We start from the raw sequence: 23,680 nt of genomic DNA, 5'->3' as shown, positions 1-23,680 counted from the left end.
GCAATTATATTGTATATTTATCTATTGCAATCAGTAATAAGAGAATTAGAAGCATGACCTCTGAATGTATCCTTTCATCACACAGTTAGATCTTGGCTATTAGAAGAATTCTTCTTCACTCAGATGAGTGGGTAATCAGTTTGGCACACCCAATGGAAAGCTATTTTATTCTGTGGCTGAGGGAGAATGTATTATTAGAAAGAAATAAAAAATCATGACCTGGCTAGCTGTGAGCTAATCACCACCCTTGAAAGCCTAGAACTCATGGCTTATATACTCCCCACAGATAAAAATCAATGTGGTTAGATGACTACTGCATATTGTGCCATAGATTCATAGATACTAAGGTCATCTAGTCCGACCTGCACAACGCAGGCTACAGAATCTCACCCACCCACTCCTGCGATAAACCTCTCACCTATGTCTGAGCTATTGAAGTCCTCAAATTGTGGTTTAAAGACTTCAAGGAGTAGAGAATCCTCCAGCAACTGACCTGTGCCCCATGCTGCAGAGGAAGGTGAAAAACCTCCAGGGCCTCTTCCAATTTGCCCTGGAGGAAAATTCCTTCCTGACCCCAAATATGGCTATCAGCTAAACCCTGAGCATATGGGCAAGATTCACCAGCCAGATACTGAGGAAAGAATCCTGAAATCCTTACTTAGGGTCCTTACTTTAAGGGAAATCCTTCACAGGGAGAGGAAACTCAGGAAACTCAGATGGTGATTCTCCCATACAAAAGAAGTTGGCAGCTCCACTCCCATTAACCAATGGATCCTTCATGACCTAGGTAGATCCCTGGGTTAAGCTGGAGCCTCCTAAATGGATTGCCCTTGATTTACTCCGTCACTCAGTCTCACTGGTTTCCAATGGCCCCAGAGTTGTGCTTCCAGGGACTACTTTTGTTATGGTTCCTCCCAGATCCCCCCTAAAGGGTTTGGCTTTACAGCTGTAGAGTGAAACAGAGTATTTCTACCAGTTTACACATAATGTAGCAGTGCTACAACCTGAAAAGACTCATTCTAGAAGTGAAAATAAAACTATTTTAGCATATCCCTGAGCTTAACATTTTTTAAGGAAGCGGGAATTCCGCAAGATGTATGAAAAGAAAAAAACAATTAAATCTAAAAATTCAGGGTTTTTTCCCTCCAGGGAACTGTAAAGCCAGAAATCAAGACTGCTCTAGACAGGGTTTATTCTGCTGCTCCCCTTCCACTAAGAAAAGCTAGAGGCAAGAACTTCTGCCCAATCACTCCTCAAGAGTTGTGTTCTCAGAACTCCACCAGCCCCAGCCAATCCTGCCAGTATCTATCCTAGGAGCAATGGCTATCTCAGTGGAAAGCCACTAATCACCTGGGTAGCTTGATGTTTGATTTTGCATATTTGAATATTTTAGAAAAAGACCTAGAGGTGATTTATTTTTTTAAAGATAGTCCTGAAATAAATTTAGCAAAGGTAATCACTTTTTGCATTTCTATCCCTAGATTGTGTTTTGAACTTTTAAATGATTAGAAGAGGGAATGAAGGATGTTCAATTGTTTAATCTTCATAACTATAAAAATATTTCAAATAATTAGAACTGGTGGCAATTATACTGTGGTTAAAACTGGTCTGCAGTTCATCAACAACCCTTATTTATTTAACCAAGCAAAATCCATTTTACAGTGGCACTGCTGTCAATAATAAATCATACTTCTTCATTGTATGCAAAGGACTCCTGTGATGTTGCTTGTTATAGTGGGAATAATGCTGTTCATAGAATATAGTCAGTGACACTTTCTATGAGTGGAAATTAACTCCGATGAACAAGAAGCCCAAAAGTCGTTTAAATACATACCATCATTACATTTTCTGTTTCCCACGCAACATGCCTTTTCCTGAACAAGAAATCAGAATGAAAAAAGCCTTCCCTCCTAATTAACTGTTTGCTGTAATCTTTTTTTCATTTCTCATGCAAACTGATTGACACTAAGCAAAAACCAGATTTAGTTTCTTTAATTTAAAAAACAGAGGTACTGTACATTAATAAAAATTGCAGGCAATCCAGGGAGGGGTTTTTAAGGCTTTCCAGATAGAATGATTTCAAGTCTCAGCCAAACTTCATGGGCCAGTCTGGCTTTCTTGGTTTCTCCACTGTTCCAAACAGGCACAAATTAATGTTGCTTTTGCTGCAATTTTTTTACCCCATTTTCTTGTCCATTGTGAGACCCTGCAGAACTCCCAAACACTGCACAAATACTTCTAGTAGGTGTAGAAGTAATCTGAGCCCTGAATGGTGTGTAAATGCTGTAATTCAGCAATCCATGACTGTTGAGTCCAAGCCAGAATTTAGGGAGACTGTCTGGTGAAAGTAAGTAGCACAGGCTTTGTGTTGTATTGTTCCAGTTCAGCAGAGCACTTAAGCACATGTTTAACTTTAACCACATGAGTGGTCCCATTGGAGTCAATATTTTCCTTGGTCAGAGTCTAAATCTGGAAACTAGGGAGCTAGTGAGAAATGAAAGGCCTACTGGGTCCAGCAGCCTCAATGATGAATCCCCTTTGTATACATTACAATGGAGTCCACAGTAGTCTTCCACAGTAGTCATTGGTGGATCAGAGGGGATCATTGCTAAAACACAGTGTTTCCTAACTCCAAAGCTTCGTACTGAAATACTTCATTGTGCCACCAAGCACAGAGCATCTGCAATGTTAACTTTAGGTTATTAGGGGCCTGGATAGAAGCATAAGAATTGCACCCATAGCTCCCCTCCTAGCTTCTTTTCCTGTCTGTGGGATAGGGTTAGCCATAATTTGGCCCCAATTTCACCAGGACTTTCATGAAAAGCATAAGCTTAGGGCGGATGGGACTAAACTAGAGTGTACAATGGGAGTGAACTAGTGTTTTACAATATCAAAAGAGCACTTCAGACTGCTGGAAGGGAGCTGGATTCTGAACTAGCTTTACAGAGAAAGTAGAAGTGGAAAGAATCAACTAGGGGAGCACAGGAGAGAGGTGTTAAAGCTGAGGGTTACAGACTGTATGAATGAAAGAAGGTAGTCTTGTAACCTTAGCTTTGAAAAAGAGACTATGAATATATTTTTGATTTCACTGGGAAGGTGATTTTCTTATCAGAGTCATGGGTTAGATGACCTGTTTGGTATTTTCCATCTCTAATGCCTGACTTTGTGATCATATTATGTTCTGATCGTTATCTGAGCCAAAGCACAGCTGTGCTCAGCTTTCAAATTCGGTTTCCAGTTAACGGAGATGTTCTGTTCAATATAGCTTTAATTTAATAAAGCAAGCAAGATGGCATTTCCCACTCTGAACTTATGCAATTAAGCATCTTTAATCCAACTGACAAGAGGACTAGTGTGCTGTCTTTCCAACTGAAGTATACTTTGGTCCACGTCTAACAGTGTAGCACCTTCTGCTATGGAATGGTATCTTAGAGAGGAAGGATTCATTTTATGATTAAGGCACTGTACTGGGACTCAGGCAATCTGGTTTTAATTCAAGTCTCTGCCACAGACTCCCTGTGTTACCTAGGGCAAATCATGTAAACTCTCTGTCTCTCAGTTCTCCAACTGTAAAATCAGGATAATAATGCTTCCTTTCTACCACCCCTTGTGTGTCTTGTCTATTTAGACTAAGTTCTTCAGTGCAGAATATTGTATCTCTGTATATAATAAATAATACATTTCTGTTTTATATAATATGTCTGTACAGTACCTAGCACAATGGGACCCTGATCTTGGTGGGGTTTCTATGCACTACTACTGTAATACAAAAAGAAAAGGAGTACTTGTGGCACCTTAGAGACTAACCAATTTATTTGAGCATGAGCTTTCGTGAGCTACAGCTCACTTCATCGGATGCATACCGTGGAAACTGCAGCAGACTTTATATACACACAGAGAATATGAAACCATACCTCCTCCCACCCCACTGTCCTGCTGGTAATAGCTTATCTAAAGTGATCATCAAGTTGGGCCATTTCCAGCACAAATCCAGGTTTTCTTACCCTCCACCCCCCCACACAAATTCACTCTCCTGCTGGTGATAGCCCATCCTTGGACAGTGTACAGTGTAGTATTAACACAGCTTCTATCATTGTAGATATCTTCGTTCTATAAGATAACATTTTTACCAAATTTGCTTTACTTTTGAAAGGTTAGATTCTTTCTGGGAATAAATACTTCCACTTTATCTTAATATTTTCACAATTTGTTCCTGGACTTGTTTACTGATCCAGTAAAAATCACAAAGGGTTCAAAACTGCAGTGAAGAGAATAAGCTTCTGTTCATACAGCATGGCACCTGGGACCTCCAGCACATGCCACAGGTGATATGCAGAGAAGAAGAAATAGTTACAAAAGCAAGCAGATGGAGATCAAAATACTCAGCACCTTTTTTGTTTGCTTATAAAATAGTTTCTGAAAGTATGATGGAAGCAGCAAACATAAAAGTCATATAAATAGGCCCCTTATGTTTCCTGATTCCAGGACTGTGGCATTTGCCAACATATCTTGCCTAAGATATGTGATCTGGAATCTAAGCTTTTTATTAAAAAACAAACAAAAAAAACTGTCTTTCCAGCCTTCATTAGCCTACTCTACATTAAGCATTTTTTTTAAACTTCCACACTGTTGCACTACATATAGATCCCACTGGTGATGGCAATGGTGGAAGCTCAATTGGTTGCTAGTGTTTTTACCATTATACTACCTAACTTTGCACAGAGTAGGCTGCAATGGAAGGATTTCAGGCACAACATAAATGCTGAGATTTCACTTTGATTACGTAAAGAAATGTGCAGGAACTTTTTACAGTGAATTAAAGTTAAAAGAAAATAACCACTTTTATTCTTGGCAAACCCCTGTTCTTACAAAAATTGTGATTCGATCTTTAATAGCTACAGAGAACTTTGCTTTTCAGGAACTCCTCCAAGAGACATGTCCATTACATTAAACCACACAAAACTTAATTTGTCTGTCTCAGAAAGATGATCCTCCTTGAATTTGGTACTGTGGTTTGCAGGGAGACTTTTTCAAATTGCTGATGAAAGCAGACGGTACTTTAGGGAATTTGTTTTGAGTTTCTTACATATGGTCTGGAAACCCTTTCTGCATAGCATTGTGAAATTTTCAGTATAGTAAATTAATAAATATTTTAGCTACACAGAATCTGCTAGAGTTTTCATTGTAGATTCTGTGTTTAAGGGGATTTATAAATGAGTTCTAACAACATGCTCTGAAACATTTAGCTTGCATGGCTAATAAATATTGGTACACCATATCTCATAGCAAAATCAGTACAATATGTTAATATAAATTATTTCAACCTCCCTGACTTGAAAAGGAGTTCATATGCAAAGAGGAAAGTTGTAACAACCTTGTTTTTCTCCAAAAAGGGACAAAAAGCAAAAGGAAATACAATAAATAGTTTTATTTTTTACATTATAGAGGTTAAATATGTACTTCTGGCCTACAAGAGTAATTTCTTGCAAACATTAATGTACATGGACTTCTACTTAAAGCATTATAACACATTAGTATGCTTCTACAATCATTCCACTATACTATAAATCACTTCTCCATCAATTGTTTATGTCTCCTTCATTTATTTAAAGTACAGTGCTATGCTGTGTTCAGTGTCAATACCACAAATCAGAGACTTTTCTGTAAAAACCACATATTAATACTCATAATTTTCTTTGCATTCTTTGTTTTCCATTGAATTACTCTCCCCGGTATGAACATTTTATACTAGACATTTTTTAGAATCTCTATCCACAAGTGGCTCCTGAATACAGAAAATGTAGTTATATCAATCTTGAGAGGATTGGCTATTGAAATATAAGAGCCCCAGGTTTGGAGGTAAAAAAAAACAGACATCACAAAAGAATAATAATGCTTTCACAACTTTTCTTCAGTTTTCCAATTTCTATTTTAAGTTTATTAGCAAGATTTTGCTCCATAGTGTTTGATTCGAATGCTTGTACAAATCCGACATCTCACTTCATTGTTCGGGCTGTATGTTCCAGGGTCACAAACCACTGCAACCAAACAAATATACAGTATTTCAGTCAGATGACTTCCACCATGGGCTGGGTTATACACATTATGGAATTTTCAAACTTGTATTAGGGACATTCAGCAGATCACTAAACTAGCTCCAGGTTATATTTTTTTGCATGCTGAATATTTCATATGGAGCTAAGTGATCATATTAAGGAAAACTACATTCTTAATTTTAATATATTTTATATCAGTTACTTTTCATTTAATATTTTAGTGCTCCATTCCGACATACCCTGTAGAATAACTTTACCTGTATTATAGAATGCCTTTTTCAGTTTCTCTGAGATCAACACACTTAGCTTCACTTCATAACACAGTAGCCTGAACCAAAAAGTCTGACCAGAAATTAAGGGCTCAATCCAGGGGCTGAGCACTTTGCTTGATCCAGCAATGCACATATACTTTGCTTAACATTGTGTAACTGACTCTAGGTGGCTGCCTTGCAAATTTCAGTTGCCATGAGCAATAGAAGTGACTGTTGGAAATTACTAGTGACATGTAAATATCCCCAACCTCATTTTCCTGAAAAGTTTTTCTGGAGGGTTAGCTATTTATTTTTTTAGGTATAAAACATATATGTACTGCATTGCCTTTGGGTAAACTCGGAATTTAAAAATACAACCTGTTCAAACTATAAGCTTGTTAAAAAACCAATACAGCCTAGTGGATGGTGTGAAACTACAGATGTGATATATCTTGATTTTAGTAAAGCTTTTGACACAATCCCACAGAACATTCTCATATGCAAACTAGGGACATATGGTCTAGATGAAATTACTATAAAATGGGTGCAAAACTGGTTGAAAGACCGTACTCATTCAGTAATTATCAATGGTTTGCTGTCAATCTGGAGGAACATAGTAGGATCCTATGGCGGTCTCTCTCCTGAGTCCAGTACTATTCGACATTCTCATTAATTACTTGGATAATGGAGTGGAGAGTATGCTTATAAAATCTGCGGATGACAGCAGGTTGGGAGCAGTTAACAGTTGACCTTTGGTCTGACCCAGTATGACTATTTTTATGTTGCTAGCACTTTGGAGAGGAGGATTAGAATTCAAAACAACCTTGACAAATTGAAGAACTGGTTTGAAATCAAAAAGGTTAAATTAAATAAAGACAAGTGCAAAATACTACCCTTAGAAAGAAAATAATCAAATGCACAGCTACAAAATGGGAATAACTGGCTGGGCAGTAAAAAGGATCACAAATTGAATATGAGCCTGATCTGTGATGCAGTTGTGAAACAGGCTAATTCTGGGCTATGTTAACAGGAGTGGCATATGTAAGACACGGGAGGTAATTGTCCCTCTCTACTCGGCACTGGTGAGGCCTCAGCTACAGTACAGTGTCCAGTTCTGGGCACTCCACTTTAAAAAAAGATATGGACAAATTGTAGAGCAACAAAAATAATAAAAAGTTTAGAAAACCTGACCTATGAGGAAAGGTTAAAAAAGCTGGGCAGCTTTAGTCTTGAGAAAAGCAGCATGAGAGGGGACCTGATAACAATCTTCAAATTTGTTAAGAGCTATTGTAAAGAGGACAGTAATCAGTTGTTCCCTATGTCCACAGAGGCTAAAACAAAAAGTAATCAGATTAATCTGCAGCAAGGGAGATTTAGGTTACATATTAAGAAAATCTTTCTAATTATAAGTAAGGCTACAATTATGTCATGGAGGTCATGGAAATCACAGAATCCGTGACTTCCATTGACCTCTGACATTTTCTGCCCTGGGGCTGGAGCTCTCAGCCAGCCGTCCCGCAGCTCCCAGTCCCTGCCCTGGTAGGAGAACCCCTGCAGTTGCCCAGCCACAGTGGGGGGACCCTGCATCTGGATGGGCAGACCCCCTGCTGTTGCCCAGCTGAGGTGGGGAGACCCCCTGCACCTACCCAGCAGTAGTGGGGGGACCCTGCGCAGCTGCCCAGCCTCAGCGGGCAATGAGAGGATCTCCATAGCTACCCAGCTGCGGCGGGCAGACCCTGCAGCTGCCAAGCCATAGCTGGAGGACCCCCTGGAGCTCCTAGGTGGTGTGGGGGGGCGAGGGGACCCAGCAACAGGCCAACCCCAGAGCTCCCACTCACTGCAGGTGGTGGGGGACCCCACAGCCACAGCAGCGAGTGCTTAGCTGAATCCACCTCCACATTTTGTCAGGGGTATTTTTAGTGAAAGTCAGAGACAGGTCACGGGCTTCCGTGAATTTCTGTCTATTGCCTGTGACCTGTCCCTGACTTTTAATAAAAATATCCCTGACAAAATTTTAGCCTTAATTATAGGAATTGTTAAGCACCGGAATAGGCTTCCCAGGAAAACTGTGGAATCTCTAACATTGGAGGTTTAGATGGTCTATGTATATTTGGTCCTGCCTCAGTACAGGAAGCTGGACTAGATGACCTCTCAAAGTCCCTTCCTATCCTACATTTCCATGATTCTGTAACTCAGTTCTAACTAACCCCTGTTTAACCAGACAGCCTTTGCATTGTGTGCTGAAAGCCAACAAAAATAGAGGCTATGTCTACACTGCACTTTCATCAGTTAAACTTTTGTCATCAGGGGTGTGAAAAAAAAAAAACACATCCCTGACCGACAAAAGTTTTACCAATGAAAAGTGCTGGTATGGACAGTGCTTTGTTGGTGGGAGACGCCCCTCTTTGGGGGTGGTTTTATTTTGTTGGCAGGAGAGCTGTCTCCTGCCCACAAAGAGCGGCTACACTGCGTAGCTTACTGCGATACGGCTGTAGCAGCATAGCTGTGCCGCTGTAAGGTGTGCGGTGCAAACATAGCCTGAGCACAAGAACTAAAGACCTACTGAGAACACCATGCCTCCAGTAACCCTAAATTCAGAAATAGATACTGCTAGCAGGAGAACTCCCAGAACAGTTGAGCATTTATTTTAAAATAGCAGTACTATGAAAGTGACAATTTCTTATTGATCCTATGTCCTGAATACTACAACTGATCTAAGAGCAAGAGGAGAAAGTCAGACGGGCCAATGACAGCAGTGGTAGCCTTTATTACAGTATGATATGCATCAAATACTATCAGCACCTTCTTCTTGGCTGTTTCCATTCCTGCCAACTTTATCACTTAGAATCAAAATGCCTCTTCAAAAGATAAACAGCAGTACGCTTACTTTTATCACCAATATTAAAAAAAAGTGTATCTGACAGGAAAACAGGGTTAATATGTAATAATATGTAAGCAGGGTTAATATGCAATAATCTTTATATTGCTTGCTAAGAGATATGGATACTTTATTTTTCTATAATTACCACAGCAGCTAGCGCAGTCATTGTGGGTGTCATAATTTTTTCCAAAACCTGGACGACAGCTGTCAATGCGAGTAACTTCAAAGCTATGGTCTATATAATGTATTGCAGGTACATTCCGAAACTCGTGCTTCAGAACATATGTTTGTTTATGGAAAAATTCTTCAATGAGATCTCTTGCCTAAAATTTAGGAATAATTAAATGATAAATGATAAATATGACAGTGGGATTTTGTTTTTTGTAGATCAGATATATCAATAAATATATTCTGTCCTAATTCTGCTTGAATATGTATATGATATGCAATATGGGCCTGATCCTGCACCCACTGCACTGCATCGTGATCCAGAGACTTTCCATTGGCTTTAGTGGGCTTAGGATTAGGGCCAATGTGCAATATAATATATATCATAAACAATCACCATGAAGCTAAATGAACTATATATAAAACAGAAGCTACACTTGATAGTTTCTTTAAACTGTTTTACAGCTACCAAATCATAATCCAAAGGTCTATGTTCTAGGAAAACTGAAATAAACAATACAGTACATGCTAACATATTGCTAATTTTCATAATTTCATATTTTAGAAAGTAAATGTATAAGAAACATTAACACTGGCCTCAGCAATTTTTGAATAAATATGACATTTAAACATAGTTTTCTATCTTGAGCTGAATTATTTAAAATCCAGACATCACACATACATTCCTGCTCTTTGCATAGGGTGGACTGCAACCTGTCAAAATCTGTAAATACTAATGATGGGATTCACTGTAGCGTGAAGGGACCGTGAAAGCCTTCTATAACATTTAAACCCTACTGATCCACTGAATACAATTGTGCACAGACCACCCCGAATACAAAGAAAAGTACTTAAGAGTGGGACGTCTGCATGGATATCTGCATGTCCTTTTCAATAAGGGGGCGGGGGGAAGGGGAAGAAACATTCCACAATGATCCAAAATTGGTTACATAGGGGACCACTGGGGATGGATGTGCAGAGGGGTCTCTAGTTCCCATTTACAAGAATCCAGTGGGCTAAAATATCTGAATAGGAGACATGGAGTAGCAGTGGCTACTATTCCCTACCACATCTAGAATAGCTGCACCAACACACCACGGTCTGCTTGTGGATTGATGGAATAGATTCCTTCTCTATGCTGTTCTTGCTCTTCTAGACTTCCCTGCACAAAGCCCAGTTATCTAGGATTTGTACAGGGAAAAGTAAATTTCACCTTAACTAACTTTGTAGTCCATATTTTACAACCTCCCACCCCGCAGCGTCTCCTTCCCTCATTTTGGGTTCTAGAATATTCACATGTTTATTTAGGTATGCTTGCATTAAAAAAATCCTACCTCCTGAACTCTTCTGTTGGTTACATCTTCACAGTCATAAGAAATATGTTGGCAAACTGCTTCCCATCCTGGGGCAAAAGGATTTACTATAGAGAAAAGGAGAAAGGGTATAAAGGCAAAACTGTATTGTAATAGCTCATCATAAATACCTTGAAGAATACATTACAAAGGAGCATCCTGAAATGAGTGTCTTTCATTTGGAGATTTATTTTACAAAGCACTGGCATGCAAACGCCAGTCATCCTACTGTTGCTGCTTCTTATCTGTATATTACATTAATTTTACGCTGTTACAATACAACTCAAGAGCAGAGGCACTCTATTTTGCCTCAAATTTGTGAGGAAGTGTCAATTTATTACATTTGTTTCTGTGGTCAAGATATTTTTTTCATAACCATTGTTCTTGTGATCTAAGATACTTAATTGAGTTTTAAATAAAAATAAAGATAAATGGATAACCAAGAAGGAAAGGCAACTTCGATTACCTCCAACTGATTAAAAACAGGTAACGAAATACTAAGAAAACATGAACATATACAAATCAGTCTAGCTGGCTTGACATTCTAGGATGTTAAAAGTATTAGCTAATGAACATTCTGAATGCCTAATAATTACTTCTAAAGGGTCATGGAAAACTGGAGAGATGGAAGATTCTGGAAAAAACTATGTGGTATCATTTATTAATAAGAGAAAAAGGAGTGGTCCTGACAATTCCTATCCAGTGACTTTAGTGTCATTCACTAACAAAATAATGAAATAAATGAGAAGAGAAAAGATCTGGAAATGAGAGATGGGACAGACTCAAACCCCCATATATACAAATAACTTCAAACTAGGGAAAGGTCCAAATCCAGATTTGAACTTTGAGGCTTCTCCGTTGTGAACATGGGGGGAGGAGAGGGGGAATTCATTCACTCTGATGATGAAAAATTGCCACAAAGCAACTGCAGGTCCCATCAGACAAATTCCCCTCATGTAGGGCAGATACACAGTCAAGAGAAAATGTGTCCGGGGTGTCCCTGTCCCCCATCAATTCCCCAGTGCTATGACACCTACAGAGAGCATTATGGATCGACTGTCCCTATGGAATTCAAAATGTAGAAATCTTGGAAACACCTGAATCCCTGGGCACCAAAAAGGTCTAAGCACTGCAAACTTAAAGATGGGAATTAAAAAAATCTTTAAACAAGAAATAATGCATAGACTTTCTGACTACACAAAGGGATTTGTTGAGGATATCTGGTACAAATTAAAGTTAACATTGCTAGAAACAGCATATAAAGTCCTAGGAGTGATTAAACCAGTGCCAAAAAGGATAAGAAGGAAGACTTGGTGGTGGAATCTTCAGGTTAAAAAATCTGTGAAGAAAGAGAGATAACTTTTAAAAAATGGCAGACCAGTAGCTTGAGCAAAGATAAGATAGTGTATATGGAGGTGAAAAAAAGAGGCCATTAGAAGTGTTGCCACAGCTAAAAATTTGGCTTGTGACAAGCTATATAATCAACTAGGAGGATATGACAGAGAAAAGACTGTCCAAAAACTCGCTAAGGCAAGAAAGAAAAGGCTCATATGAGTTTGTACACACTAGAAGTGAACATGGTATATTGTAAACAAATGGTGAATCAATCAAGAATGTCTGGAGTGATTATTTTGAAAGAGTGACAAATGAGAACTCACAGGAGGAACTAAGAACATGTAAGCTGAGCCAAGTCATAACAGATTTCACACTGGAGGAAGAGGTTGTAGAGGCTCTGAGGAATAAGAAAAAGAAGACAGCACCTAGGCTAGATGAAGAAGTGCTGGATGCACTGAAGTAAATGAGAAGGGACAGCGTCAAGTATTTTACAAGTCTGTTTAATGATATTCTTAAGAAAGAGAAAATGCTGGACGAATGCGATAAAAGTTTTGTGGTGTCCATTTTTAAACACAAAGGAGATATTATATTGTATGCTAATTATGGCCTAATTAAGCTGACAGCACATGCCATATGAAAGTTTGGGAGAAGATTATTGAAAAGCATCTGAGAACACTTGAGATTTGGAGAGGTCAATATGTATTTATGCTGGGAAGGGGTACAACTGATGCCATATTTGCTCTATGAATACTCATGGAGAAGTTTAGAGACAAGAGACAGCAACTGGGCACAGCCTTTGTGGACTTGAAGGTGTATAAATGTTCATCAAGAAAACTAGTTTGGTGGAATTTGCAATGGAGAGGTGTGCCAGAAGGATATATTGCCTTATTCAGGATATTTTTGATGGAGTGACGACCATAGTAGTCTGCTACAGCAGTAAATTTCCAGTAAATGTTCAGCTGTATTGGGGGAGTAGGGGTCAGCGTTGAATCCTTCTTTGTTTGCAGTTGCCTTGGATGTGATAAGTGAAAATAGGGGAAGGGAGTTGCCTTGGAATATGCTGTTCACTGATGACTCAGGCCTTGTCTACACTAACTGGGGGTTCAATGTGCAGCGATCAACCGCCAATTTCTCTCCCATCAACTCCTGTCCTCCACCTGAACGAGAAGTGCAAGGGAAGTTGACGGGAGAGCGTCTCCAGTTGATATAGCGTAGTGTGGACCCCGCAGTAGATTTAAGTACGTCGACTTCAGCTAAGTTATTCATGTAGCTGAAGTTGCGTAACTTAGATCCATCTCCCCCCGTAGCGTAGACATGGTCTCAGTGATATGTGCGAAAGACTGTGAGACCCTGCAATCCAACTTTGAACAGTGGCAACAGAGCAGGCAGGAGTGAGAGTGAATGTTAGCAAGACTTAGGTTACAATTGAGGGAGGAGGACACACCATAAAGGATATTACAGGCAGAGAGCTTAGACAAATGAAAGAATCTAAATACATAGGATCAGTGAAAAGAAAAGGAGTACTTGTGGCACCTTAGAGACTAACCAATTTATTTGAGCATAAGCTTTCGTGAGCTACAGCTCACTTCATCGGATGCTGTAGCTCACGAAAGCTCATGCTCAAATAAATTGGTTAGTCTCTAAGGTGCCACAAGTCCTCCTTTTCTTTTTGCGAATACAGACTAACACGGCTGTTACTCTGAAATAGGATCAGTGGTTGCTGATAGTGGTGCTCTGAGTGAAGCCCAGCACTGTTCCAAAGCTGCTTGGTGCAAATGCTGGGGGCTGACCCCAGTCATCTGCGATAAAAGATGCCTACAAAATTAAAAGGTAGAGTGTGTAAAACTATAATTCTACCCACCCAAATGTGCAGAACAGAGACTTGGCCAGGCACAAGAAAATAAATCAGTATGTTCTCCACCACAGAAATGAAGATGCTGAAATGGTAAAATGGCTGCACACTCCATGACAGGAAATGAAATGAAGTTATGAGGGGCATAATGCGGGCTGCCCCAAATGAAGACAAGTTGAGGGAGGCTAGGCAACGTTGGTAGGGACATGTCCAGTGGAGACCTGAGAGTTATGTTGATAGGCTGGCCCTTGCAATGATCATGCACGGAAGATGACCAAGGGGAAGGCCAAAGACTTGGTATATGGACCAGACATCAGTGGACATTAGAAAGACCAATTTGCATGACAACCAGGTGTACAATCATGAGTTTTGGAAGAAGACAATAAAAGTTGCTGACCCCAAATAAGGAAGTGTCAAGAAACAAGAAGAAAATAGCAAGAAAGATAAATCTGATCATTTTTCTGACAGAATTACAAGATGAAGAATCATGAATGAACTATATCTGGACTTTAGTAAATGATTTTCTGGGAATGGGCGACAGGGATGGATCACTTCATGATTATCTGTTCTGTTCATTCCCTCTAAGCACCTGGTATTTGCCGCTATCAAAAGGCAGGATACTGGGCTAGATGGACCTTTGGTCTGACCCGGTATGGCCATTCGTATGTTCCCCAAGGCCCTTTGCAAATGACACCCCTGTTAGAGAATAACCTTTCCCAGAAAGGTTGTAAAAAGTACATTAATATAAATTCAAACAATTTATAAGCTGCATTATAGCTCCATCTGTGGGCTAAGAAGAAAAAATACAGAAACTCCGAAGAAAAGCAGAGAAGCAACATATGAGGGAACATTTGACTCTGATATAATTGCAAATGTAATTTATATTGCCCTTAATTTAAGTTTTTTTAATAAAGTAACAGTGTGACACTACGTCTTAAACAAATGCTTAAATCTGTTACCTTGAAAAGTAACAAATAGCTCATCCAGGAGGCCATGTTTTGGCATCTTGATGACATGACATTTGTATGATGGTTCTATAACATGACATGTCAAATCAGAGATTAAATCATTCAAGATTTTCTTCAGCTCTTCAAAGAATTGACCATTAGCTGCTAGTCTGCACTCTTTTGTAGTAAACCGAACAGATATCTGGTATGTGTAGTCAGGCTCCCGATATGCTAAAAAAAATTAGTATACACATAAGTACATGCAATATAATGTCTGTCCCACACATATTATATTTCCTATGCAGTACTACTCTTTGTATCTTATATCTTAAATAGACTTTTATTTAGAGGCAAACCAATTTGTTTACTTATTAAGCATGACGGGCCAAATGCATCCTTGGTATAGCTTCCCTGACTTAAATGGCATTACACTATTCATTTAGTTTGATACACACAAGAATTTTCGTATGTGTACACACTATATTTTTATATGACTGTGTGCCTAAATACCAACCATGGGAAAATGTTATATGTCAAAACAGCTACAGAACTAACATAGCCACTTTTGAGCCTGTGCACTTGCTTACAAAGTAGACATAACTGAAATGTGATGAGAAATTGTTAAAGAAAGTACTTCATGTACCTGCATTTTAGGGTGGAGAGTTTTGAAGTGACTGGAAAAAGAATTTACATCTGTTTCTTCCTCCTTTCATTTACTTTTTTATAATTGTTTTTGGGAGAATGATGGGGTTGCTAAACTGCACAATCTGTCACCCTTCCACCACTTGTAACATATGTCATCAACTAAGATCAGACCAGGACAGAGCCCCATCTTTGACACCTCTTTGGAACAAGATCACAGCCACACCAGAGCCTCTTCTTCTGTCCTTGGGTACCTTTGGGGGAAGGCAGGAAGAAGGCAATGACCTCGTCTATTTTTCCCAAGGGTAAAGATTATTTCATTCTCAAGGACAATCACCAGATGCTATTGGCAGTTGTGTTGATTTGATTGAAATCGAAGTTGTATTGAACTGACTTTTCAAAAACTGGCATTTAGAATAATAAAGATGTTTATCACCAAGGTGCTTGAAAATGTAATTTACATTCTGGAGTACAGTGCTAACTAATTGTGTTTAATAAACCAATATTCAGAAAAGTCACATGCACTAGTTTACCAGCAAATTTGTACGGTCTTACCATAAACCATAAATTTATATGTCTTAAATTTTTCTCTCTCTTCTTGTATGTCAGTTTTGATGGTTTTATAAGAAAGAGTGCAAGTATAAGATCCAGACATAGATTCCTGAAAACCTCTCACCATCAGTTTTCCTGTTTCCGTGAGATTGATATATCTTTGTCCTAAAATGGAAACAGGAAACTACCTGATTAATATTAGAAAAATACTGATGCATAATTTATGTAGTATACTAACAGATGAAAGAAGATATATTATTTACATAGGAATATCAATTTACTTATAGAAGTTGGTCTGAATCTAATGACCTTCAGGACTTGTTGCAAATCTCATTTTTTCCCTCAGGCATTTGAAAATTTGGAGGAGGGAATGTAATTGTAGGAGTCCAGAACTATTTGACAGAAAGGAGGATCTACAGCAGGTTATCTTAAATTACTGCACTTAAGATGTATTTTTAAGTTATGTTAAGTGTGCTGAGAACATAAACATGTGCATACTTTTAGCATTGCTATATATCTAAATAAAAAACATTTAAGATGCATATACAAAATATTAAAACAGCCTTTAAATATATATCAAAGGTCAAGTTTTTACATCCCTCAGTAAAGTACAAATCATGCTTTGTGTATTTATTTGGTGAAAATACCTCAAAGCATGAACTGTTTTGACAAAACTTATGAACAGGTGAAAATATGCTCTTGATATGCTAATAAAGTGAATACTCAACTAATATTATATGAGTGAAAACATCTTAATTTTTTTAAAAGTAATTCTTTTTCTTCATTTATGGTATTATAATACCATTGCTGGTGTTCAAACTAGTGGAGTGGGGAATGTTTGTGTGTTTACATCTGTAAACTGATGGAGTGGGCCAACTGGGCCAACTACAAAGTCTTTTACCAAGTAAAGCTTTTCTCCACAGCTTTATTCTTGAGCCTGTCTGTGCTTAGGTTAACAACAAAAAAAAAGGAAAATATAGACTCAAACCGAAAAATCCCAAAACAAACAACAACCCAGTCCACTAGGCATGGAGCTCCACTTTCTCCATAATCTCTCTCCCATTTGGTTACCAAGCAGTGATTTTTTAATAGTGCTTCCAGTTTCCCCCTAAGTGCCTGACTGGATATTCAGTCCCCAGCTCTCCTTCCTTAATCTTCTTTATAGATCTGTGTCAGTTATGTGAAGAAAATTACCTCCTTTCTTTATGGAAATCAGGAAGAGCTTCAAAACAAATTCTGACTAATCACACATTATTATGGAAAATGTCTTAAAGAAATGAAGGCTAATGAAAGCACCCATGAAAAAATTCACATAGGATAACATGACCCACAAGTCACACCATCCCACTGATGATAGGTTTCTCCAAAAACTTAGGAAGTGTGATCTCACATACAGCATTCTGAAATCTACTCATCCATTAGTGACGGAATTAATTTTTTTCAGTAAAATAGGAGAGAAACAGAAAACAAAGCTATCACATATGGATTGCTTCTTGTTATGTGATATTCATAAAAATCAGATTCTGTGGGTTAGTAGGTGATGGAATAAACATGGAACCAGTAAGACTGTATATAAACTATAATGAGGAGAAAGTAACTTGCCTTTTAGATTCTTTCCATCTGGTCCAATCCATAAATAGTTTGGATCTATTACTTCTTTTTGAGAAAGTGCCAAATCCATGCATACTAGAAATGGACTATTTGTATACACTTTAACATAAATGGTCACTGCAATACAAGAGAATGAATTAAATAACTAGCAATGCTGAAACTGAATGAAATTACTAAATATCAATTTATATATACACATATACATTAATTCTTTACTTCTTTAGGTCCAACTTGCAAAATTAGTTCAACGTTACACTAATCTCTTAATGGCCTTATTTATTAATTATTATTATTGTTTATTAGTTTGTACCATGGAACTCTCCACAGTGTGCTTTGTACTGTCCAGATATACTGGAAAACATGGTCCCAGTCCCAAAGATTTGACAGCCTAAGAATATCAGATCTCCAGTTTGCAGCTGAGGTGGTGAGAAGGCAAGTAGTACCCTTATCGTGACATTAAATGCTTACAAAATTCTAGAGCAACACCACAGGGGAAAAGTGTTTGTTAAGCCACAGCTCTGCATCCTGAGAATAGTATTGTTGGAATCACCAGCAGCTCAGCAGCATGTGTTATTCCTATGGCGTAACCTGATAAAGGTTAGTGCTTTAATACAATAAAGGCTAGTGCTAAAATACAATAAATTGACCACAGCCAACACCCCAGAAAAACAAAGATTCGAGGGCATTTTTCTAATATGATCTATTTAATTTCTCACTAAATAATAAATTATGCCCCCATTGACTTTGGCTCACCTCCCACCCAAATTAAAGTTCTTTAGAGTTTTTCTAAATCATTTTCCATTGTAACTTTAATAGGTAGTTGTAAACATGTGGTGTTAAACTTTTTGTAGAATAAATCTATTATATTAATTCAATTAACTGTGCGGACCAATCAGATACTTTATGGGGTCAATCTGGTAAATGAACAAAAAGGAAAGAAATGAACAAGTACAGACTGGATCCATATGGGAATGAATAAGCTATAGCCCTACTCTATATCCCAGGTACAGAATTTGTGGGATCTGTTACAATGGGTATGGAATAAATAAATTTTCCACTGCTGTTGGGTACGTAACAGGTTTCCATCAATTCTACTATGCTAGTAACTGTACTTGTTTCCCACCAGGTACGACCATTCGCCATCCCCAAATACTCTGCCACTCTAAGTTACCCACCAAGTAGTAGCAAACAGGTATTTAGAGAGCAGTTTGGACTCTCTACACCTTGGCACAAAGGCTTTTTAAACACCGTTTACCTCAAAACAAGTTTTTTCTCAAACCCTCCTCCATGTGTGTCAGAATGGGACCCTGATTAAGGAATTCACAACAGAACCATGTCTAATGTATATGCTGTCCTTTGATTAAAAATGCATAACTATTCTCTTTTATCTTTCTTTACTGTGATTCAGTTAAAAACATTATAGCCTTGGCCAAAACACAGTTCGGCATACTTGACTTGCAGTCCTTACTGAAAACAGACTCTCCAAGATTGTGCAATATCGATAGCTTGTAGAATGAATTATCATTTTGCCAATACCTTTTTCATCTTATATAAAAACCCATAAGCACACATCCTACTGCTCTGTGCAATCACTTAATTCAAAGATCTTTCTGTTTACAATGTCCTTTATTGCACAGTGGCTATGATTTACTGACAGCTTTCAGATTGCAGTAATTGAGTTGTTCCAATTGGGAATAATTTGAAGTAAAAAATTTAGTTGCCTATTTTATGATATCCATTTCCTGTTCATATGCTTGAAGAATTATGTAATTTTCTATATAATTAAGATTTGAAATTCTTTTGGTATAATAACACAGCCACAGTCACCAACATATGTACATTTGTTTATATGCTTTATTGCTGTATTTATGATCTTTGTATTAATATTGCATTAAAATGCTTACTTAGATCTTAACTATAAAAATAATCACCTTGATGTTTGATGTTGCCATAAATGTAATTCTTTTTAATTACTTTAACAGAATATTGTTCTTCATCAATTGCAGCTTCCACTGTAGAAAAAACACTAACACTTTAAAAAAACATTTTAAAAATCAAATCTGAATTTAGTTTGTTTCCCCTTTCCTGAACAGTTTGCAGTTCCCCTCTCTTCCATCCTTTTCTTAAAACAAGTACTCCTATTTACTGTTCAAGTAGTAAACCTGTCTTGACTGTGGAGCCTCCACAGAGGCTGAATATTAACTTTCCAAAAATATGTAAGTAAGGAAGCTGTTTAAAAATTTGCAGCTCTTCAAAATAATCTCAGCTACAAAACTTGTAGCTTGCATGAAACTTACAGAATGGGCATTACTTCTCTGATATAAATAAACAAAAAGGTGGAGTTTGCAGCCAGAAAAATTAAATACTGGTTTGAACCATTTTCTGCTGTTTAAAGTCCGGGGTTCAATTACTAATCCCAGTCATTCACTACCCAGGTCAGAAAGTTCTGTGGAAACAGCACACTCTGCCCAAAAGGTGAAGGAAGTGCTTTGCACCGCTTAACTAATCAATAGCAGTGCCTGTGCTAATCCATTGGAGGTTCTAAACAGGAATATTTTGGGGGGCAACCCCATACAATATCTACTAATAATTAAGGGGGGGCCATGAGTTGCTCAGGGCCATTAAGCCATTGCTTTGTCTGCTTATGCCTAGCACTGTCTTTGATCAACCCCAGAACCTCTGAATAGTTACAGATTTCAGTGAACAGGTTGGAGATTTCCATTAACAGTCTTTGAAAGGAATACCATTTATTTATAATTTGCAGGGGCCCCCAACTCCCCGACACCCCATCTGACTTTGGGACAAAAGAATTCATAACTATGATTATGTAACACCTATTTCAGAAGGGCAGCCCACCACAGCTGGGATTGCGTTAGAGACGCATCTGCTGAGGTTGCAGGAGGCTCTGATTTCTCTGACACAAGTGGGGTTCAGGGAAGCCACAGCATTTGTGATCTTGTGGAGGGTGTGGGGCCCATGTTTCAGTGCTCCTGTTTCCATATCCACTGAGCAGTTTAAAGGGATGAATAAGCTATATGATGAGCTATATGATGAGCACTGGGGCCCAGTACATGTGAAAGGGCTTCTCTCTCAAGAGAGCCCCTAATGGGTGTGAAGACCGCTGTCCCGATATTTTGGGGGCCCTCAATGACTCCTGATCCAGGGTTTCACTGAAGGCCTCCAGGACACTGGGATGGCCTCTTCTGATGTCTGGCTTCCCAAAGAGCGAGGCCAAGAGGTAAAGGGGTATTGGCAGTGACCCACACCGAACATGAAGCCTTGATGATTTCTGAGCTCAGGGAAAAAGGCGCTCTGGGAGACTACAATGGCCCCTTACAATCTCTGATCTCAGAGTGAGGGCCACAGGGAGAACAGGGTGTGCCTCTGCCATCCACAGTCACAGGGTAAAGAGCTGGAGACCCGGGAAGCCCCCACAGAGAGTGAGGACAACCTGCTCCCCCGGTTACCTTGGGTCAAAGCAAACAAGGCGCTCAACAAAACCCCCAGGGACAGGAGGGAGGCGCTGTAGAGGGGAGGGCTCAGCCCGCAGCCGCCCCCCTGCATGGTCAAGCGCAGCCCCCTCCCACGCGGTCCTCGCTCCCTGCCAAGGGGAGAGGGCGGGGCTCAAGCTCCCCTCGCAGCCCCTCCCCCGCCCGCAGCATTCTAACCGCCGCGGCGCGTGACCAACAGCTTTGCGCGGCCCGCCTTTTTCCCGCCTGTCGCGGCTTCAGCGCGAGCCTAACCGCCTTGCCCGCCTTTTTTCCGCCTGCGGCGTCCGCAGCGCGAGGCCAAATGCCCTTCTCGCCTGTCGCCCCTGCAGCGCGAGGCCAAATGCCCTTCCCGTTTGTTTCCGCCTTTGTCGCCTCTGCAGCGCGAGGCCAATTGTCCTTCCCGCCTTTTTCCCCTGTCTGGGCCGCAGCGCGAGGCCGAACGCCCTTCCCGCCTTTTTCTCCCCAATCGCGTCCGCAGCACGAGACCAAATACCCTTCCCGCCTTTTTTCCGCCTGCTCCTTCCGCAGCGCGAGACCAACTGTCCTTCCCGCCTTTTTCCCCCTGTCGGGGCCGCAGCGCGAGGCCGAAGGCCCTTCCCGCTTTTTTCCTCACCAATCGCGTCCGCAGCGCGACCAAATGCCCTTCCCGCCTTTTTTCCTCTGTCGCGTCCACAGCACGAGCCTAACCGCCCCACCCGCCTTTTCCCCGCCTGTCGGCGTTGCAGCGCGAGGCCAAATGCCCTTCCCGCCTTTTTTACGCCTGTTGCCGCCGCAGCGTGCGGGGTCCAAATGCGGTTCCCGCCTTTTTGCATGCGAAGCCTACCAGGTCTTCCCGCCACCTTTCTGCTCCCATTTGCTACCTTTCTGCTCCAGAGAGGCGCCTCTTTCCTCCTTTAAGGGGAGTCCCTCTGTCATGGGGGGAGGAGCTACCTCAGTCAGCTGCCCACTTGAAAGGGCAGGTGGGGCTGATTGAGGAGATCTCTTTGCGGGAAATCTGGCTGGATAGGACAGCATCCCTCCTTGTTACTTGCCGGTAGCACTACTGGGGGCGGGGGTGTCTCCCTTTCCACCCTCTACACCCCAGCACAGTAAACCAAGTTGCAAAGTGCAAAAGCTGATCATTATAGCATAATTCTCCTTCCTTGGGACAGAACCACCCAGAGCATCACTATGCCATCTATCCTCAACACCATGTGCCACACATCAGTAGAAACTTTGTTATAACTATGCCCAGAAATTATTTCCAAATAGGGTGACCAGATGTCCCGATTTTATTGGGACAGTCCTGATTTTGGGGTCTTTTTCTTATATAGGCTCCTATTACCCCCCACCCCTGTCCTGATTTTTCACATTTGCTGTCTGGTCACCCTATTTCCAAATACGGTAACACAGTGTTCTATATCCTGGCTCACACAACTAGCAACAATATTAGAAAAACCTCCAGGGACCCTGGGAGAACTGGGACATGGTGATGTCTGCCCCTGCTTTCCACAGCTAGAAACAGCACTGCACTAAGCCATGGTTAGAAACCATTGCTAGACACAGTGCACTGTGGTTTGTGTCCGCATTCTGCTGTGTCAGCTTTCACAATTTAATTGTGAGCCTTGCAATGTGTAGTGTTTTTCTTAAAGCCCCAGCATCTGGAGGCATGTGATGAGTTGAGAATCTCAACTTTTTTTTAATTGTAAGTAAATTTTTAGCACTGATTGTGGCAAAAAGCTTGAAAATGTGATCTTGTATCAAAATCCAAAATGCAAACAAAGAATTTATTGCAAACAGAAAGATTTATTGTTTTTAAAAATATCATAATTTTTAAGCCCATCTCATGATGTTGGGGGCCTGGCTCAACTTTTTTGAACATGTGGGGCTGGTAATACTGCATTTCTAAAAACAGTATTAAAATAACCATGTTCAGAAAATGTGCCATGACACAGTATTCATATTTGACATTGTTAGAAACAGTCATATAACCGTGTTCGGAAAACACGCCAAAGACTTTAGCTAATAGTATTAAGAAAGAAAGAAAGAAAGAAAGAAAGAAAGAAAGAAAGAAAGAAAGAAAGAAAGAAAGAAACCTCCCAAGGGGATAATATTGAATTATGAAAGGAAAATGTTGAGATAGAAAACATAATTATGGACTAAAACATTAGTGTTTTTAAACTATTTATCCTCCAATTTTCATGTTATTTAAAGTTTCTTGCCTAAACATTGGTGCTGCTTTAGTTATTTCAGTTGACACAAGTTCAAGAAGACTTAACAGTTATGTGTAGAGTAGCTGGCTCAGGTGTAAGGAATATGTCAAGGGGTTCAGTTTTAGTTTCTACGAGTAGTTAATTTAAAATTAGGACCATCTCAAAAAGGTCTAGCGCGCCTCTGTGTCAAAGATTTTCGGTTTTACTCAAAGTTAACTTTTCACACTTATGCGATATCGGCTAAGTGATTCAGTTTTAATCTGTGTCCGTTATATACGAGTCATATCTCAGTCTGTTCCAGAGGATGTTTATGCCCAAATTTAATTTGACTGTCCCACACAAACTTTCAT

At 39.7% G+C, this 23,680-nt stretch overlaps 1 protein-coding gene across 2 annotated transcripts in view; it reads right to left on the bottom strand.

Moving 5' to 3' along the window:
• Positions 1–5,413: 5,413 nt before the first annotated feature.
• ZPBP2 (zona pellucida binding protein 2) overlaps positions 5,414–23,680 on the bottom strand; it is a 77,492-nt gene continuing 59,225 nt past the window's right edge. Inside the window, exons 2-8 of one of the 2 annotated variants that reach the window (XM_075123585.1) lie at positions 19,579–19,659; positions 17,639–17,764; positions 16,040–16,201; positions 14,855–15,073; positions 10,691–10,776; positions 9,334–9,511; positions 5,414–6,038 (exon numbers count right to left, since the gene is read on the bottom strand). In XM_075123585.1, coding sequence (XP_074979686.1) covers positions 5,941–6,038; positions 9,334–9,511; positions 10,691–10,776; positions 14,855–15,073; positions 16,040–16,201; positions 17,639–17,717 — 822 coding nt within the window. In that variant the 5' untranslated portion in view covers positions 17,718–17,764; positions 19,579–19,659 and the 3' untranslated portion in view covers positions 5,414–5,940. The remainder of the gene's footprint in view (positions 6,039–9,333; positions 9,512–10,690; positions 10,777–14,854; positions 15,074–16,039; positions 16,202–17,638; positions 17,765–19,578; positions 19,660–23,680) is intronic. The other variant, XM_075123584.1, reaches the window with a different exon arrangement.

The sequence above is a fragment of the Caretta caretta genome, chromosome 27 (assembly GCF_965140235.1).
Source record: "Caretta caretta isolate rCarCar2 chromosome 27, rCarCar1.hap1, whole genome shotgun sequence".
Taxonomy (NCBI): Eukaryota; Metazoa; Chordata; order Testudines; family Cheloniidae; genus Caretta; species Caretta caretta.
Note: the sequence above shows the minus strand (reverse complement) of the source record. Positions and strands in the feature narration are given on the sequence as shown.